Source organism: Orbicella franksi, chromosome 10, assembly GCF_964199315.1.
Source record: "Orbicella franksi chromosome 10, jaOrbFran1.1, whole genome shotgun sequence".
In the NCBI taxonomy this organism is placed as follows: Eukaryota; Metazoa; Cnidaria; class Anthozoa; order Scleractinia; family Merulinidae; genus Orbicella; species Orbicella franksi.
Window position 1 is genome coordinate 19,821,048 of NC_138154.1, and position 20,333 is coordinate 19,841,380.

The 20,333-nt window shown below is 40.2% G+C and overlaps 1 protein-coding gene and 1 long non-coding RNA gene across 3 annotated transcripts; both read right to left on the reverse strand.

Moving 5' to 3' along the window:
* Window positions 1-1,642: 1,642 nt before the first annotated feature.
* LOC145500764 (osmotic avoidance abnormal protein 3-like) lies at window positions 1,643-12,218 on the reverse strand. Of its 2 annotated transcripts, XM_081480294.1 has the most exons (5): window positions 11,451-12,218; window positions 7,671-8,571; window positions 6,236-6,473; window positions 4,237-4,586; window positions 1,644-4,093 (listed from the first exon to the last, which is right to left on the reverse strand). In XM_081480294.1, the coding sequence occupies exons 2-5, from the start codon at window positions 8,556-8,558 to the stop codon at window positions 2,906-2,908; spliced, it is 2,664 nt and encodes an 887-aa protein (XP_081336420.1). In that variant the 5' UTR covers window positions 8,559-8,571; window positions 11,451-12,218; the 3' UTR covers window positions 1,644-2,905. The 2 variants fall into 2 exon arrangements, with proteins under 2 accessions (XP_081336421.1, XP_081336420.1); XM_081480295.1 differs by having other exon boundaries at window positions 1,643-4,093; window positions 7,671-12,218.
* Window positions 12,219-12,285: 67 nt separating this feature from the next.
* Window positions 12,286-18,818, reverse strand: LOC145500545 (uncharacterized). Its single transcript, XR_014051111.1, has 3 exons — window positions 18,691-18,818; window positions 13,759-13,956; window positions 12,286-12,451 (listed from the first exon to the last, which is right to left on the reverse strand). It is a non-coding gene; the product is annotated as an uncharacterized LOC145500545 (long non-coding RNA).
* Between the last annotated feature and the right edge of the window lie 1,515 nt (window positions 18,819-20,333).

Here is a 20,333-nt window from a genome sequence, read left to right on the forward strand (position 1 = left end):
TGACTGAGCTTCGCTCTCGGAAAACTGTTAGACTGTTCACAGCCCTCTGTTTTCTCGTATTTTTATTCGATCGTTGACAGCGAGGCTGTGAACAGTCTATAGAAAACTGTTTGCTTCTCGAGACAGATAATGTCCACAGACGAATATCATCCGTGAATATTTTCGCGCCAAATGATCATGATGTTTTATAAATATCAGGGATGTTTCCTTTACCGTCTTTATCTACATTTCTAATTTAACTTTATACGCAAGTTAAATTGGTGATTCTTGATAAACTTGACTGATGAAGACTTCGAGATCAGTAGTCTCACAGACGGCTAGATTTAATTTAGAGAATAGTCTTGCCGTTCTTGATGATTAAATTTTGAATAAAGGATTAGGTGTGGTTCATCTCTGGCCCGATAGGTCAATTCTTATGAGAAAATTCTTTGTTTTATCCGTTGATGTTTTAAGTTAATTTAACTGTAACTTACTCTTAACATGACATCATGACGTCCCATACCAAAATGTTAATTAAGTAAAAGTGTGTTTCTTTAGAGCGGTTTTCGTATGAGCGTCGAAAAGTAATTGGTTTTGCATCAGCTACGCTGTACAATTAGCTTAAAAAACTCGCGCCACTTTTTCGTCCAATCAAATGAAATCAAAACCAATCGTGACTCGTTCGCACGCGTTTTCCCGCGCTTTGCGTCAGCTACATGTGATTACTTCGGGCTTTGATTGGTTCACTGAATTGCCTGCGTACTTTGTGATTGGCCAGAGTGATTACTTTGGTTTTGATTGACGAAAACCGCTCTGATGTAACATAGGTCCTCATCAATATATCTTCTCTAGTGGGCCAGTTTACTTTTAATTTAGGTGAAATTAATGTAAGTAGACGGTTTTAAGACTGTCGCCGAGGTGAAAGCATACATATATGAACACCGCTTGTAAAGCTGTGATTTTTTAGAAGAAAGAAACTTAATTATAAGATAAGAGGTGTGAAAGAAGGGAAGCAGATAAAAAGAGTGGAAGGGGCATTAGAGAGGTTTTCAAATAAGTGTCCATACACAGAAAAAACTGAACACAAAGTAAACCTGTTATAGTAGAAGTCACCTTTAGTTGTCATCTTAATTCTGACTAGAAAATAGCCTCAGTTTTTTCTAAACCAATCACTATTAACATTGTGAAGCTAGAGCAAAGCCATAACGGATTACTGTCGACACTCAAGTGAAAACCACTCTGGCCCAGAACTAACATGCAGGAGATGACTAAGGGCTGTAAAGTAAAAGAACGATATTAAATAACTCGTAAAGTTCAACTGAGTTGTGTTTTGACAACTGGAAAGCCTCCACCGAGTGAGTGGAGATCCCTATCCTCCAAACGCCTTCGACAAACACAGTAACCCTGGCAAGCGCCTGAAACATGCATTATCGCTCAATTAACAGGCCATTACAATTTAAGGAGCGTGGTGCATGGAGTGGGGGGGGGGGGGGGATGTAGATATTTTTGGTAAAGTGTGGTAATGGTGATCCATTCGGCAATTTATAAGAGCTGGAAATTAAAGTGAGAGCTCAGCAGGATGTTTTCTCTGGCTAAAAGAAAATACCAGGATATATATCCCAAGTTAATTAGCAAGATTTTTTTTTTCTGGTTCATCAACTACTTGCATGGTATTTAGGGGGATCGCTTTGCTTTGCAGCGAAAATTTGGAATTATAACGAATGCACACACAATCTTTATTTGTGTAAACCATCAGAATATTACATATATTACTCTAGACGAAAGCACGACCTAAGAATAGTGGCCTATTGAACTTATGGGATTCAGAGTCCATATGAGAACAAAATAAATGTAGTCAAAGGGTTGCTGATGATACAGCAGAGATTGCCTGATAAATTCAAAGTACAAATGCGGCTTGATGGCATAGAGGCAACTGTACTAAAAAGGTCACATGAATTCGCCCCCAAACTCACAAGCTTTCACTTCACAACTATCTAAGTTAATCTGATCGGAAAACGGCAGTTGTAGCATTTGAGAAATTCACTGCGTCGAGTCAAAAAAACATTGAATTTTTTTTTCAAAAGCTCTAAAACAATGAACTGTACAAGTATGGAGACAAGGGACCTAAAGGACATGAATGAAGCAAAATAGTTTTGAAAAATTTAGATTACGATTAAGAGCCAGAAGCGCAAAACATTGTGTCACAGACTTCGTATTATTCTTGGGTTCAACTTTTAAACGCGCTGCTTCATCTACAATAGACGCATTACGTTTTTCTTTTTTTTTTTTTTTTTTTCAACATGGACTGAAACCTAAAGAAACCCCAAAGTCGTGACCATTCAACACAGGTGAAATTATTATACATAATTTACAACTTCTTTGAATGTACAATCCCGTCAACCATTTTACGTGTTCATCTGCATCTGTGATAGCAGGACTGCCGGCATACCATAGATAATTTACACTGTAAGTGCATGCACTCGGAAATATATTAATTCACCAGGACCGGTACACTGAAATACACTCATAACTAGCTACACATATATAAATTAGATTTTGAGCACAACTTTTTGATTCCTTGTCGAATCTTAACTCTAACATAATAGCTCACTTGACATTTGAGGACGGACGCGGATCAAGATCTATTTCTTGGTAAAATCTGTCGGCTCTGATTCGATCGAATGTGATAAAACCAATACAAGAAGGGGCATTACAATGATTATGACTGACTTCATGTACGCATCACGCCGAGCTCTCTAGCGCTGCCTTCCATTTGTTCTTTACGCGTCTATGAAAGGGCGAGGCTAGGAATCAAATTCAACAAAACACAACAAAACAAAGATCTACCTAAACGTTACTATAAGTAATTATCACCCACGACGCGCGCGATTATTTTCAAGCCTCCTAACCATTACTTGGCATTGTTCTATGACCAGTCGTCTCTCTTTCTTTCGTCTAAATTCTTGTGTTTCTTTTTCTTCTTTTCCCTTTCCCCCGGCATGTGTAGTGATTCCAATCTAACCGGTCTTCCCATAGCGGGCATCCCGCCAATACTACCTCCGCTCCCCGGGGGAAAATTGTTGTTCAACGTTCCGCTCGATCCCCCGGTACCCGGAAATCCGAGCTGTGGACGTGTTCCACCCGAGGGAGATGACTCTCGCTTGTCGTATCGTTCAAATTTGGTGTTCTCAGCTAATAACCGGTCAGCTCTTTTAGGTTTAAAATAACTCGACGCGTAATCTTCATGAGAGCTCCGCGACAAATGCTGAAGAAAACGATCCTCGCTTGGCTCCTCAGGGTACCCCCCTAAGTGTCCATTGACAACTTGTCCCTGGTTATTGACCTGGGGTCTGTTAACGGGCGATTTCAGGCCCCGGGGTGGGGTGCTTGCACCCGGCATAATCCCAGGGGTAGGAAGCGTTGTCTTTGTAATGACTAGCTCAGGGATGTTCCACTTGCCGGCTTCTTCAGCCCACGTGCTCTCCGATCGAACCTTATCGATGTTGTAATAGTTACAGTCGCGTCGTATGCATGGCTGGATCTTGTCCAGAATCTGTTGTTGAAGCTTGATAATTTGCTCCTGCTTTCGAATCGTTTCTAAGTAATCTTCACGATCGCGTTCAAATTCAGTCTGCAGATCGTCTATCTCGGATTGCGCGGATTTCAATTTTCCTTCCATCTGGTTAATGACATTATTCTTTACTTTGATCTCATCTTGCAAATTGTCGTAAACTTTGACCATTATACCATCATCTTCCATCTTCTTCGCCGCCTTCGCCAGTTTCTCTCTTTGCGACAAAGCATAGTTCTTCCTCGCCTTTCTTTTCTCTTTCAATTTCTGATCGTTTTTCTTCTCGCCACCAACAAACTTTTCCTGAAGTTCCTGCAGCCTTTTTACCAGCGCATCATTGGGAAGACCTTGACTTAGGAAGTGTAAATCTTCCAACCCTGGTATTAAGTTCTTGACCTCTTGAACACCCTTGATAGCCTTGTCTTGTACAGTTTGCAACATGCTCTGATCTTTGCTCGAGTCCTGCATCCCTTGAAGTGGTCCTGATACCACGTTAAACGCTGCATTTGAGCCCTCAGTCGACACAATGGAAGGCCGTTGATCCTAATAGAAAGAATGAAAGCATTTCATGTGAAGGGTCTATAGAGCGGTTACACGCACCAGCAGCTTCGATTGGCAGAGTTATCCTCATACATAGAGTTAGAGTTATGGCAGAGGTATTTTCATAGATATTTCTTTTAACTTACCAGTTCATTTGCCAATGCAATCACACTAATAGCACTGTCTGCTGGCACACCTCCCCCACCCACCCCTACAGGGGCAACTGTGGTCCCAGCTGTAGAACTCCCGTAATGCTCCTCAACATTGTGAACCTTTCTGTTATAATCATTCTTCAGCCGTTCCATTTCTTCCTGTAGCTTCTGTTTAGACATAAGTTCTGCTTCATAAGACGACTTCATATCTGCCAGTTTTGCCTCGTACTCTTTTTTGAGGTTCTCGGTTTCCATGGCAACTAGGGCAGAGTGATCCTGAGATTGAGTAGCTCGGGGCGGAGCCGCTATAGATCGAGCAGGAACAGCAGATGAACCTGCTGTAGCTGTGAAAAAAAAATTAGATGACAGCTTGAAAGAGAACATGCCCAGTTAAGCAAGTGTATATGGATTGACAACCCTGAGGCGGATCTAGGGGTGGTTTGGGGGTTTCGGTCGAACCCCCTAACTTTAAAATTTGAGACATTATAACACACTGACTTGGCCTCAGAATGCCCGAAATCCCATTTCCGAGGACCTCGATTTTAAAAATTTTACGGCTGAGAATGCTCCCGGATCCCCCTACAGGGGATCGCCTTCAGCAGTCCGTATCTCAAACCCCCTTCTCTAAAATCCTGTATTCACCCCAGATTGGTGACCTTTGCCACTCAACAACTTTTCTCATATAAATCCTACAAATTCTTCAAATACACAAACTCTCATCAAAACTCGAATCAAAACTTCATAGCCCAGTTGGTCAAAGGGTGCATAATGCCATCCTCTGAATAAGATGACATCCAGTGAATATAGTGTCAGAGTAAACTAAGATAGATAGATAGCGATTTTTCCAGTGGAAAGCATTATCCAACCTTTGCAAAACGAGGCCAAGTGATCTCAAAATTAGCTTTCAGTCTTACTACAATTTTATCACTCTCTCTTCCACTTCTGACATCCATTATTAATCCACCACCATCTTGTCACATGACAGAGTGATGCAAAGAGGAAGGCGACTCAGTGAATGTTTGGATAGGGTGTTCCACTGGGACTCCGAAGCACTTATTTCACAGTGAACTGTCTCAAAAAAGACTGTTACAGTGTAGGTGGACAATTCTCTAAGGCAGAGTGCTGACTGGATTTCACTTGTTTCTCTATAACTTAACTCTCCGTAACATGGACACGTCTCAAAACCAGGCAGTTTCGTTACATGTAACTAGAGCCACACCAAAATGTGTCCGTTTAGAGAGAGTTCACTGCATACCATACTACAGTGTATTCAGATGCATTTTACTTCTAACAAATCTGCCCAAGGAATGTTATATATGCTTAGTCATTGATGTTTTCAGCTAGAGGGTAACTGGTTTTCACTGGCGGGCAAAACTACATGTATTTGAACTGAACTTCTTCATAAGAAAACTTTCCTCTAGATGGTCAAACCAGGTAGGCAAATTCGTTCTCACAGCCGGTCAATTTGCCCCGTACCTGACCCTTAATGAAACCTAGGGTTGTCGCTAAGCACCAGCTTCCAGCAGAATAGAGGTGATCACTGGCTGGATTTTGAAGGGCAATCACTCGGTAAAGGGCAACAAACAGTTTTTACACAGTGTAGGTTATACATATACAATCATTTGATATACAGTGTAAATCGAACCATCAAAATGAGAAGTTTGGAGTAAATTCCCGACTACTTGAGTGTGGATGCCACTATAACAAGTAAAATAATTGAAATAAATCTTGTTTTGAGCACTTGTTTAGTGTGTTCTCTTTCCATGTACTGCATCCGCCATCGTGTAAACATGAAGCTTGGTAGCCTCGCATTCAAGGTGTTGCAAAAGAGCGGGGACAAAAGTTTCTTCCAGGTCTCTCGCAAAAAATGATGACTGGCTCAATGAAATTCTTAGCTGAAAGACTATTTTCTTAGTTACAACCCTGGAAACCCCTGAGAAATTACCATACATGTTTTTAAAATTAAAGCATTAAACCATTTCAAATATCACACCTGTCCCAAAGTCTGCTGGAACTGCCATCTGACCCATCAACATGGCTTTCAGTTTCTGGATTTCCTCTTGATATTCCCTGAGAAGAGCATCCTTTGGATCTTCATTGATCTTTGGCTTGTTCTTGATGTTCTTTGCACGATTTGCATAACGCAATGTACTCAGGGTCTCGTCATAGTTGTTGTCAGCTGGGCTCAGACATGCCACCATGAGTGTCTTTGTGTTTCCACCCAGTGAGTCCTGAAATAGAGAATTTACCAGTCAATTGTTGTTCTTGTTTGATTAATGGATGCATAATTGAATGAAAGGTTCGTGTATGGTCTGATTTTAAGCTTAGTGGCCTGTCCGCTACAGGTGTACGTGTATCTGCAGGAGTTTCACTAATGCTGTCAGCAGGAGAGCAACTGGTCTTCACAGGCAGGCAAAACTGTTTGAACTGAACTTCTTTAAGAGTAAAACTTTCAGCTACATGTACATGTAGATCGTCAACCCAGGCAGACAAAATCATTCTCACAGCTGGTCAGTTTGCCAGGTGCCCAGCCCTTCATGAAACCACTGTATCTTTGGTTTCCGAGACATGAAATCACCATGTGATAATCTGGCCCACCCCAGCATCTACATGTACATGTGCTGTACATGTAATTCCTTGGTACTCATTTACAGCACACCTGGGTGGAGAAAGGCATTGTGAGAGAAAACTAACTAACTTGCCCAAAACCACGACACAATGATTCTGGCCAGGACTTGAATCCCAGGGCATTTAATCCAGAGCCTAGCACACTAACAACTAGACTGTAGTTGCATCTACCACTAATTGAGTTAAGATGTTCTTAAATTCAGGCCAGGTTTATCACCTCCACTGCACTGGTTAACAGCCTGTCATAGTGTGTTGTAAACAACGTTTTACAAGTATATTGGTTCTTTGACAATATACTGAGTCCATCTGTACTACTTCTTTACGACCTTGGACTCAGCCATGAGCTACATGCATATACACAACAGTCTAACCACAAACAGATTAGGCCAAGTCTCCAGCCATGGGTGTTTTGGTGTGCACGCGATCCTCCCCAACTTCACGGCTGGGCACTGTGGGGATAAACAGGATTGCGGGTGCACCGAAACACCCACAGCTGGAGACTGAGCCTTCATACAGATTTGCTAAATTAAGATATATCTACATGTATAGTACACCTAAAATAGCCCAGCCCTGGGTTGTTCGAAAGGTAGATAACACAATCCACCAGATAAATCGCTATCCAGTGGATAGCCTGGTTTGTTTTCTTAACACATACCCACTGGACAGTGATTTATCCAGTGGATAACCTTATCCAGCCTTCACATAACTGGGGCCGGTTTGGTTTAGGGGCAGATCTCTGCAAACATTTCAGACCACCAACATTGGTACAAAATAAAGCACTTCTAGCAACTTCCACTTACCTGGAGCAGTCTGGTTAACTTGGAGTCACGATAAGGAATGTGAGTTGACTTTCCATCTACCAAAGCAGATATTACATTACCCAATGCTGACAACGACAAGTTAATCTTTGTGGCCTCCTTGAGCCGATCACCCGTAGCACCAGTCTTGGATTGCCTCTCGCTTCCGGCCAAGTCCACAAGGTTAAGTTTACCAGCTCTAATGTGCTCGCCGCTCTCATCTGCTGTCTCCATGATCTCTATGTTAATCGTGAAAATTGAATGTGATCTTGATGAGTCAGCATTCATGAGAGTAGCGCCAACTGATCGGTTTTTACTCCCGAGATCCATAACCTTCTCCATTTCAGGTACACTGTGAACAGGGTGAAGAGTGAGGTCCTTCACATAGACCCCCCTTTCAGGATGCTCCTTCAGTTCCAACTTGGATTTATGATCCTTGCCGAGAAGGTCCCTGATTTCTTCATTGTAAATCTCTAGGTACGAGGCATGAACCAGGAACTTCATATTCTCAGCAACTTGAATGGCATCAAAGATGTGCTCAAATGCCCGTGGGATTATACCCCTCTGTGTTGGAGGGTCAGTTATTCCCTGCATGCTGAAGGACTTTCCACAGCCTGTCTGACCGTATGCAAATACAGTACCATTGTACCCTTCTAACACGCCATCAACCAAAGGAAAACAGATATCACTGTAAATTGTTTCAGTGGTAGAGTCAATGTAATAAGCACCATCAAATGTGAACGTCTTTGGAGGTTGAGTCTTATCTCCAGGTTTGCTCAAACCACACTGTCCAGTAGATGAGTCCATCTGTACTACTACTTCGCAATTTAAGTCCTTTTCGCGTTGGTTAAGAGGACGACAGCGCACAATAACTTTGACCGCTTCTGCCATAGTTCTTTCAAGGCTAAAAGATAGTCAAGAATATAATGTCATGCCATTCAATAATGAACATGAACTGCGAAGAACATAGATGTAAAATGTGTGGTTCCAGAAAATATCCATACCCCCATCATGGAGGGAATTGGAAATTCCGGAGGGGTGGGGGGGTCAAATACCCAGGAAATTCTGGAGGGGTGGGGGGGTCAAAGACCAGGAAATTCTGGGGGGGAGGGGGTTTGGACGGTTGATTTAATTTCCAGATGCCCTTCGATTCAATACAGACTCTAAGTATCAATCTCGCTGGTCAAAAATCCTTTCTTACCTATGAAGTAGATCTTTCACATGAAAAAATAGTAGCTTGAATGCTTGTATTTGAATTGCATCATAATTTATTTGAAATAAATTCTCTTTCTTCAAAAAGCACTTTGGAAGCTAAAAAATGCCAAGAACGTGCCACTGCGTGGAAATGGCCACCATTACTTGTTACCAGTCTACATGGCATCACCATGTGGACCAGAAAGCACTGGTGACAAGCCTAGTTTGTTTTCACATCGGACTTCAAAGCTGTAGAGTGGAAGCCAATTTCTGTAGTGAAAATTAGTCTCTTTACAAAAGTAGAAAAGATGTTGATTTCACAAACTTGACAATTTCTTATTCTTGTTTACCTGTCCATTTGTATGTAATTTTGCTGTAAGACTGGGTTTCATAGCGGGTGTGTTAGCGATCATGTTCACGATAAAAGCATGGTGTCAATTTCATCCACACTTATCAGTCCTTCAACAGAAATTGAAGTAGTCGTATAGGAAGGTAATTTGACAAGTTACCATTTTTATCTATTTTCTTTTAAAGCATGTTTAAATAAATTGCTGTATTTTTTCTTTGTGTTGATCTTCAGATGTTACAATTGAGCGAGCATAAACAGCAGTGATGTGCAATGCAGACAGTGAAGTGTTTGGGGTATTTACTTTAACTTCAACACACTTTCTTACCAAAACAATTTTTTCAGAGGGTATGGGGGGTCTACATAATACTTGTGGAAATTCCAAAGGGGTGGGGGGGGGGTTATTTTTGTGTTCAAAAAAGGGAAATTCCAGAGAGGCTGGGGGGGGCTTACGTGAAATTCCCTCCGTGGTGGGGGTATGGATATTTTCTGGAACTACACAATCTATGCCAACACCCTCCAAGGAGGTTACACTGAGATGACATATCTACAGAACGATAGAGGACCAATGAGAAGGAGAACTATTAGTTTTTAAGAAGTAGACTATTTACTTTTAGTTGTTGATTACAAATAGTGTGTTGTCAACAACAAAGCCATCATTAGGGTTTATTTCGATTGTTCTTGCAGCACAAAAACATGCATAATTTCTGACACAGGGAAGGCATGTATGCATGCAAGCTGTTGCACTTATCTACACTCTAGTCTAATGCTTAAGGCCCTTGATCAATTTACTTGTATGTATAGAGCTTGATTGAGTTTTGTGATCAAGTTCACGATATATTTTTAATCATAAAAGTTGATATTTGAACATATAATGCTTGCTTTCTGGACATACATTCCACAGGACTGTTTATTTCCAAACTTTACTTACTATGATTAGTTTGATAAAGTAAACACAAAAAGTGCTATGTTTTATTACAATCAATGACTGGTTTAATTGCCAGTTCATTCAAACTCAATCCATGGGTTGAACTCTGTTGACATAACCGAGTTTGAATTTGACAAACTTTTGACCGACCACACTGCATGTTAAAACAGGACACACTAATGGCAATCCCACACCTCTTCTGAAAAAGCCTTCAGTCAAGCCATTTCATGTTATTCACTTCTAAAGAAACTGTCCACTTGTGCCATATCAGCAAGCAGGTGAAATTCTTTATACATGTTATTGTATTATCAACTTGAAACTCTACAGGTACATGACTGTACATTAACAATCAAAATGAGTCAGTGAAGCTGCTATTCTAGTATTTTATTTGTGCATGTATTTTTTGCTGTCATGCTCCATCCAATAGTGTAATTCCCTACTCCACTGCGTATTAATTCACATACACACACAACCCACAATGCTTCACTCTGTTCTGAAGAAGGGACAAAGCTTAAAATGTCAGCTCACAAACTTGCTATGGCGGTTTTATCAATTTAGCAATTTATCAACTACGCATTTGAGTCTCCTGACTCAAACTGAACATTTCTTCTGTTCTTCTTTTTATGTATACAGGTAAAACCCCGCCTTACCACCACCCTGTTAATACGACCACCTCGTTATCGCAGCCACTTTATTCTGGCCCGAAAAAAAGCTCAGTCAGTCATTTTCCTATTTAAAGAACCCCTTTAATACAGCCGCCCCGTTAATACGACCAATTTTCCGTGGCCTGAAGGTGGTCGTATTAACGGGGTTCCACATCAAACGTGAAAAAAGTTGTCGTTTCGACCAAAAAAAAAGCTATCCTGCTAATGAAGGCTCTGTGAAGGTCAGGACACATATTTCGCTTTAGCACTACTGCAGGACCCGGAACAAGATTGGTGATTGGTTAATATTTCTCAGAATTGTTGTATCCGAGTTCAGGTCAAGGATGATTAATAATTTAGTATGCCGCACCGATAAGAATTTATTTAGTTTTACGCAGAGCACAGGATCGAGAAAGATAAGCTTAAAACATTTCAGATTTTCCTTCTACAACTATAAGGCTAGAAGAACAATTAAGAAATAATTTTTGGAATTTGAACAAACGTAAGAATTTTGCTGTTATAACGTAAGCTTGACCTTAATTTCCACCTGGCGAATGATCATGCAAACAGTGCAGTCCATGGCAAACAACCGAAACGTGTAAACAAAATTAGGGAAATAGAGCCCTCGAGCGCCCGATATTCTGAATTAAGCACCGTTTAACTCAACTTACCTGGAATGGCAATCAATTGTGTCACCTCTTTAGTTTCGCTAGATGTGTGTTTTTTTTTGTTCTGGTACTGCCAAGCTAAGGGTGAAAACTGATGAATACTTCCTTCGTCTTTCGACGAACCGGCACTGTCATGCTGAGAACATAACTGTTCATGTGTAGACTTTACGTGCGAATTAAACCACGATCCTTACTAAAATCATCACTCGCATACAGTGAAAGCTGTTTGTGAAGTTGCTGTCCTTAGTGTAGTGATAAGTTAGTTAGTACAAGCGAAGAAGCGCGAAGAACTTCAGATTTCGTCTTCGACTGCGACCGCCATCTTCCTAAGTAATGACGTTTTTAGCCTTATTTGGAGCCGGCTTGTATTAGTTGCTACCATGGCAACTGTTCCCGCGAAATATCAAACTAAGGCACGCATGGCGTGCAAAAGACAATAGAAAGGAATTATTAAACCTACTGCATCAGCGATCAACCATTAAGTTCATAAACGAGAATTAGCCTGAATCACCACGTTTGGCAACTTTTTCTTTGATGGCCGGTCAACGAGTAAACGATCAAACCAGCCTGCGCTCAAACGACACTCAAGCGCGAGGAGTTGCATTGACATATGAGGCCCCTGGGCAACTCTCCTCGTGTGAACTAACTGTTTTCGCGAAATATATATCTAGTCGCAGGGAAAAATGTCTTTTGCAATTTTGACAGTCATCCGATTAAGAGATTACTGAGATAGAGGATAGATGAAAAATTGACGGAATAAAGGATATTCAGGGCAAAATTAGCCGGAATTTTTTGAAATTGGAATTATAGGGACTACGACGGCATAATTAACAGGATATGGAACATTTATTTGCTATCAATATAATACATTTCACGTAAGCATACTCCGACTTAAGCTACAACTTGGTGAAGCCTCAGTTCAGTTAAACTTCATTAGACATCATCATAGCTATAGCCATCAAAAAAATTAGTTGCCTCCATCTTGCTAAGTTCTGGTCTAGAAACTGTGAAGAAAAAAAAACGATTAGAACCTTCTGTTAACACAGTTTACTACCTGTTTTGGAAAACTATTCACATTCAAAAACAACAGTTTCACCGGCTCTGTATGTCTTTTGAGGTGGGCTCGAAGTCCCGGTCGGGGTACTCCCAGAAAAATTTAGTGGGGGTGTGCGGCCCGCTTCCCAAAACCTTAGCCCATTTTGACCAAAATCTGCTATTTTTCCTAACCTTTTTATGACCTGACTAATTAAAACTCGATATCCTGTATATGACCGTTGCGGCTGGCACAGTTGCCCTAAACATAATATATGAAGGGCTTTGTTGATGCCATGGTCTTATCGATAATGATGAAAAAGTAGCTTCTTCTAAAAGAACATACCCAGTGCAAGACAAGAGTGCAAAATCCATACCCTATTAATGACCAGAATGGCTGAAAACCATATCCTTTGGGGCCGCATATACCCATATAACCCATATAAGGGAGTACCCCCTTACCCCCGGGGCTCGAAACACAGTTACGGTCGACACACAATAGGGAACATGTTGAGAGGACTTGAAGCGGTGTCACGTGGCAGCGATATTTTCTTTGTGTGGCATGACTGTTTTTACTGAAAAATTATATGTTGCGGAGATAAAATTTAATTTTTGTCCCCGCAACATGTCGGTGCATAAGATTCGACCAGCTGGTTTGAATCTGTGCGTCATGAAGCCAGGACAAAATGACCTCATTTTTCAATGTCGCTTCGTGAGTGTCAGCTTGCGTACGGTTCCTGCAGCATGCGCCCTAATATATAAGATCAGTCAATCGACATTCATTATTTCGTCATTTGACTTTGAAAAGATCGGTTTCTCATTCTCTGACTCAGGCAAACCGTTCCATTCATCAGTGAGGTGTTTATTAAGATGGTTTTGACGGAGTCATAACTATTCCTTGTCGGTTCGTGACAGGCTGACTCTCTTTCCAGCCCATTCCACAAACACGTTGGAGTTGGACACAGTGGCGGATCTCGGGAAGGACGATGGGGGCCCGGGCCCCCCTTATTTTGGGTAAAAAAGAATCGCAGAAGAAAGAAAAGCCGGCATGGCAAGCAAAAAAAAAAAACGGCCCCCCTTAGCTCAAGGTCTGAATACCAACCCCCCCCCCCCCCCCCCCCCCCACTTAAGCTCAAGGTCTGGATCCGCCACTGGGATAAGAATTTAATTAACGGATTTTAGAACTGAGGCATATACAGGAAATAACAAATTCAATTCATTTTCGGTCCCTTTTATCTTCTATCATCCAACAGTAACTCGAGATGTAAAAATCATATACCATGTACGCTCCTCTTTCGGCGCCTCAATTCGAGCGCTTCTATCTTCTCCTCCCTCTCGTCCCTTTTCTCATGTTGTTCTTCCATTTTCTCATGTACTTTCTCCATGTAAGATCCACGGCGTTCCTGCGCCAAGATGTGACTTAACAAGAACAACATCAACACGAGGGATAGAAGATAAAGTCCTCTGGCCATATCTACTTGAAAATGTAAACAAACAATCTTTTTATTACCGTAAATTATAACTAAGCTATCCTCTAAAGTATTTTATAACCATGGCCACCGCAAGTAAGTAAGCCAGTGATTAAGTCAGTCAGTCAGTTAGTCAGTCAGTTAGTCACACAGTCAAACAGTCAGTCAGTCAGTCAGTCAGTCAGTCAGTCAGACTTAAGTCAGTCAGTATGTAAGAACTTTAATATTGTGCCGAATCATTTGCTTGAGGTTCGATGAAAATTCATTGACTGATAATTTATTTCGTCGGCCACGAAGAGGGGTTTAATAAAGCTCAAGCCACGTACAGAGAAAATCAGTAACCCACTTAAATCTGCACGCTAGTCTCGTAACTTTATCACTCTACAGTAAATGGTTAGGAACTAAAATTTGTTATTTGCAATATAAACGTAAATTTACGTGATTCCTTTAGACTTATAGCCAACTCACGAAACAAATAAAACACTGAAGACTATCTCGTCATAAGGTGCATGCGGCCCGGCTCAGATCAATGAGAATTTTAAAAATTTCGAGTTTTGGTTTTTGAGAAGGGAAGAAATCCGGAGAACACAGAGCAATAAAAAAAGACCTCGGAACGAGAACGAGAAGCAAGCCACATATGACGCCAGGCCTAGCGATCACTCTCAATAACTCACTGCGGCGGAACTCTATTTAACGAACCCGCTTGAAGTAGTTGCCAAAATGTTTTTTATTTTTATTTCAATTAGCTTCCAGAATTGTTTTCCTGTTCAGTTTACCAACAATTCTGGCCTAATTTTCCTACTGACATGTTTACTCAGCTGGCGCAAGATGGTTTTTATTAACCTTAATCAGTTCCTCCGATAAGTTTGAATGAATCGTCCCTAAATTTCTTTTCGTTTGTGACTGAGACATTCTATTATGCGCGATCGGTTTGATAAAGTAATTTGAGTTTGATCTCTCTTGTCAATTACGAGCTTATGCTTCGAAACCTTAACTCCTCCTCTTGAAGGCGCAAATAGCTGCTATTGAAACTTGGCTTTCCCCATCAACTTTGTAGACAACAATCTTAGAATTAGAAGCACATGAATTGGTTTCGGAATGGTGCGCCCGATTTGACAACTAGTGATAAGGACTATTTATTATACTTTGAAGTCCTCAATCACTATTTTGTTGAGCTGCAGATAATTCCTGATATTCTGTCAACTTCCGACGCGGTCGCGTAAAGATCCGTAAATACAGAGACTATTTGTCACCTACAAAGGGCAGTCGCAAAGCTACAAAGTTTTTCCTTATCGATCGCATTTCAGATGTAAACAATGTTTCGGATAATGTTAGCCAGTGTTAACGCGAAATAAACGAAAAAATGTTCAGACCAAATTGGCTGCATCTATAACTTAACGTTCAGTTACTTTCTAGGTTCTCTGTAAAGATATATACTAAAAAAATAGGTCCGCAATGCGTACTTGCGGTCTTGTGCTTAGTTTTATTCCTTTCGGTTGGAAGACCTTGGAATGCTGTTTTCAAATGTCATTATCTGGGAGTTGAATTGCTACAGGTAAGAAGGTATACATAACAAGTCGTTATAATCTTTAAGTGGGAAATGTATGGCAGAATACCGTTTACTTACTTACTTTATCCTCTAATAATAATTATCTATTTAGCTCTTAGTCCTAATGGGACATAACACAGCAACAACCTCTCAATTTAGCCCTATTTTGTGCAATGTCCCATGTGAGGTTTAACTCTCTGAACTTGGCACTGTTTCCACATGTCAAGTGAACTGTAGTATCAAGAGGTTTTGCTGCTGTAATGACTAAGCCTCTTTAAATACACAACAACATCAACAACTGAGCACCGCAGGGTTGTCAGCTGTTTTTTTTTTTTGAGTAGCGGGTTCCATCCAAAAAGTAGGCGGTTTGCGTGAAAAACATGCCACAAAGCGGCTAGTTAAATTAAGACGCGCGCTGTGTATCGTTTGGGAAGAGTATGGGAGGGGGTTGCCCCCCCCCCCCCGCCACTGGGAAGATGTTTGAAAAGTAATTCCCCGAGATGCAATGTGGGGCTTCTTTCAGCTAACTTTGTGTACATTCAGTGTTGATGATTTTCCCACTCTTAATTATTGTTATTCTCCAACCCAGTGTTCGTATAAACGTCACGGCAAAAAGGTTAGGGAGGATTTACTCACTCAAGCAAATCGCTCCAAAAACAAAAAAGTAGAAGATTACGATAATGAGTAGAAATTTTTCATTTAAGTTTCGCCTGCCTTACTAGGGTCTTGTTTTTTTCTTGATACAATGTAAATTGCACTTGCACCGTTACTTTGCATATTGTATCCCTAAATTGGCTGCCTGCTAATGACAGACTTTACTTGATGAATGCCATAATGATCTTTAAAGGTGTTAATAAACTCTTGCCTGAGTACTTAATTGAGAAATTTACTCTGCGCTCACAAATTCACACCAGAAATACTAAACAACACGGTCAACCGAACATTTTAAGGTGCCGTCGAACCACCGGACAGCGGTCCTTCACCTACCGTGGTACTAGGCTCTGGAATAATATAAGAGACGATGTTAAATCTTCAGACTCTGTCAATGTTTTTAGGAAAAGAATTGTTCACCTACTTTTTGTGATTAATTATGAATTTGTAAAAAGTAAATCCAATCCATTGTATCTCACTAATTTTTTGATGCATATTTATGGCCTTAGTTATTTGGTTATCGTTACAGTTATTTTAGTATGACAGTTATGTAGTCTTGTAACCGCAAAACCCTGGTAGGGAGTTGCAATAAAGTATGTATCATATTTGTATGTATTGTATCTCTACTGTATTGTATTTGTATTTTGTGCATAAGGAGGCAATAAAAATACCTTTTCATCTTTTTCTTCTTGGACTTATTTTACAAAGTGTACTTATTATACAACTGTCTTTTTTAAAAAACTTAAAAACTCATTGAGAATAAAATCTCATCAAGAGCCTAAAAAAGAAATTACCATTTTACTACAGCAGGAGCTTCCCTGGCGATAAAATTTGGCAATTATGCACACAGAAATCCACGGCTTTGAAATGTTCGATATTTTGGCGCATTCTTGGCTTTATCTCATATAAAATTTAATTTGAAAATAAAGTTATTCCAAGTTTCTTTCATATTTTAACCTCATATTCCGAATTTTAGGCTTTTTTCAATAGCGAACGTGCTTCTAAATTAAATATTCTGTGTTTACCCGATGATTGATATGGTTATATTGTATCATTTTTGTGTGTTTATAAATTTAGAAAATTAGTATATCGCTTCAAAAAATGGAAAGGAGTATGTTATTTCCATTAAAGTAAGGGATAGTTTAGACTGAAGTAATTCTGCAGTTTTATGACGGATAAGCCAGTTTCCGCCGACAGCCTTGGATGTTAATACTTGCGTAAATAAATCTACTTCTCTCATTACAGTAGCACTTAACTGGGGGGAAAAAGCACTACAGTCCTATTTATTGCAGTGTCATTTGAACAGAACGAAAACTCAACTTTTACCAGACTATTCTAAGATACTTTATCCTGTATTTTCGTTTCAGAAAATGATTCGCTGAGGTGTAGAACATTTTAGAGCTAATTTTAAATCAGTTTCGATTCTTGTCAAACACTTTTCAGCAAATACTTTATTCCCTCCGATCCAATTTGGGTTCAAACAAATTAATAACTGAACGATTTTATTTCCATTTTATTTCTCCAATATCACACCCAGGTCTAACCTACTAGCATTCGGAGTACGCGGCGCAGGTTTCGAGAATGCGCCGATCGCCGGCTTATTTTGACAACCCTGTTAGCTGGCTTCTGGAGTAAACCCGCACCGGATCTCAAGCCAATGAATGTGGGCTTGCGAAAGCGGATTAGATATGTTGGCTTGCGTGAGAAAACAACTCCTGTATCGCAGAGGAAACTCACTCCAACACCCAAATGAAATAACAAAGAACAACCAAGGCAGACATAAGGCAGTGAGTGCAGTTAATTGTCGAAATGAAATCATAAACAGCACGACAGAGCGATTTTGAGATAGAAATAACTTACCCTGAAAAATTACAACTAATTTGCGAGGGAAAGCTCCTCTAAATTTTCACAAAACAGGTAAAACGGCTGCAATTACACAACAACAACGCTACGCCAAAAGCAATGGCCGACGTAACTCGCAATTACTAGTACCCAGTCTACCTGTCAGACTATTTATACTCCCGGAGGTCTGTCACGTGTCATCTCGTCCTCAAAATGTCGACTGACTGACTGACTGACAATCAAGATCTGCCTCTGACTTAGGGGTCTTTATGGATGAAACGCATAAGACCCCAAAAATTGTTGAATTCGCGTATTTGGTGATATCTAGGAAAATCAAGCTTTTTTTTCCCCAGTCAGTGATAAAGGTCATACGGCTGGCCCAAGCCTTTCGGAATCGGCTAATGACACGGCAATCCAATAATTATTTATTATCCGAAGATAAAATCAGATTGATCAGTTAACCTCTTTCCAATTTTTGTCGAAGCTAGCGTAATTTTCGAAAACGTTCTATTTAAAACCAAACTGAAACTGAAGTACAGTAACTCGAAATGTTTCCAGAACAAACCCAGTATTTTTCCGGGAAGGTGAAAAACAATGCTAGCTAGCCGAATAATATTTCTAACATTTCGAATTAGGCAATAACAAATTCGCTTGTAAATACATCACTTTTCAGTCGACATGGCCAATTTAAGAAACTTACCTTTTAACTGCGTAAAAATCCTTTCAAAAGTTGCCCTTTTCTCAATAATTTTATGAAAGAGGCAGCGATTTTTCTGGTTTATCGTTAAACATGTACTCAGACACCTGCTTATTAAAACAGCCGTCACGATCGATACAATTATTGGGTATATAACCAGTTTTCGGTTTTGAATTAGTTCTTTTTGGTTCTCAAGGGCTATGCCAATATTGTGTTTCCTGTTTCCTGAAAAAGGCATTTTTAAAACTGCGTAAGCTTGTCATATTAAAATGTATTTTTGTTAGGTTAGGATTAATTTAACTTCTGCTTTTCAAACCGTGTGAAATTAATATTCGGCTTGACAAAGCTTCGTTAAAGGCTTAGCTTCGTTAGTCGAAGCCAAGTCGATCACTCGTTGAACGGTTTTTTTTTTGTTTCTGTATTGATTTTTTTGAAATGCTTAAGTTTTCAACCTGACATCGCCTATTGTAAACACAATCAAATTGAAAATCGTAATGAGAATAATTTTCTTCTTTGCATTTGCTGTTTGCATTTTTGCTTCTAGAAAATGTAATCCTTGGGGGTGGTTGAACGTAGGGGTTAGGTAGCCTATACAGCTCGGCCTAGTCCCCACGCGTTCTGGGCCCGAGGAGTCTGGGGTTTGCGCGGATAGCAAGGAAATAAAGAACGCCTTGGGACTAGGCTCTATACAGCCCATACACGCGAGCAGTGGGATCAGCCTTTTGACCTGTTGGTTGGTGTTCAAATTTACTGTTAAGCATTGAAATAAACTGTACACCGAGGACTGCCTACGGTTTTTTCAGCCTTACTACCTTCACATCATATTACAGGACTTTGAGTGAGAAAGACTCCATTATTTGAGGGTAGGGTCATTCTATGCAAGCCCCGCTGAGCTTTTGACAAAATATTTCAAAAGTTCTGAATTTTCATAATTCTGTAAGACTTTCAATCCAGTAAGCTGTTCCATACTAGCTCTTCAGTACTCAGAGAAAATTTTCCATAATTTGGTCTGTGGCAGTTTAAGGTGGCCGAACACAGTTTTCGCGCGCGCTTTTGCTGATGCAATTGAGCGCGCGCACAAGGATTGCAAAGAGCGATCATTTTATTTACTCAACACCCGCACTATCTGTGCTATTTCTTCTCTATTATTGAACGCAGTGTATTGATGGCTTTAGTCTTTTATTACAAAGATATGTTAGAAAAGGTAACGACACAAAGAAACCAGCAATTCTCAGCTTTCTCTTTGTTACCGAAAGAACCCAGTTAAATGCAGCGCATGCGCAGTTGCTCGAAAAATTGAGACCGATTGCTTTTGCAGAAACTTGCGGATTTTGACGATCCAGTCGTTAGAATTTCAAGAAATTTGGCAAAAAAATAGTTCAGAAACCACGTGAATGATCTATCGCAAAAAATCTGAATTTTGACATAGAGAATTTTTAATAATACAGAACATGCGGTGAAAACGATTTACGACGAATTACGAAAATCGCCTATGTCAAAATTTTATTAGAACAGTGTTGACAGAAGGGATTTAATGTCAATTCGTAGTGGGCAAAAGATGAGAAAAATCTAACGACTGGATTTTTTTTTAAATAAACAAAAACCATTTTTTAAGCCTTGTTTTTAACCAGCCCCGTTGCCATGGC

Coding starts and splice junctions, on each gene's coding strand:
- LOC145500764 (XM_081480295.1), bottom strand. CDS start 8,558: ATGGCAGAAGCGGTCAAAGTTATTGTGCGCTGTCGTCCTCTTAACCAA. Junction 6,474..7,670: donor AGTTAACCAGACTGCTCCAG/GTAAGTGGAAGT, acceptor TCTCTATTTCAG/GACTCACTGGGTGGAAACAC. Junction 4,094..4,236: donor TTGCATTGGCAAATGAACTG/GTAAGTTAAAAG, acceptor TCTTTCTATTAG/GATCAACGGCCTTCCATTGT.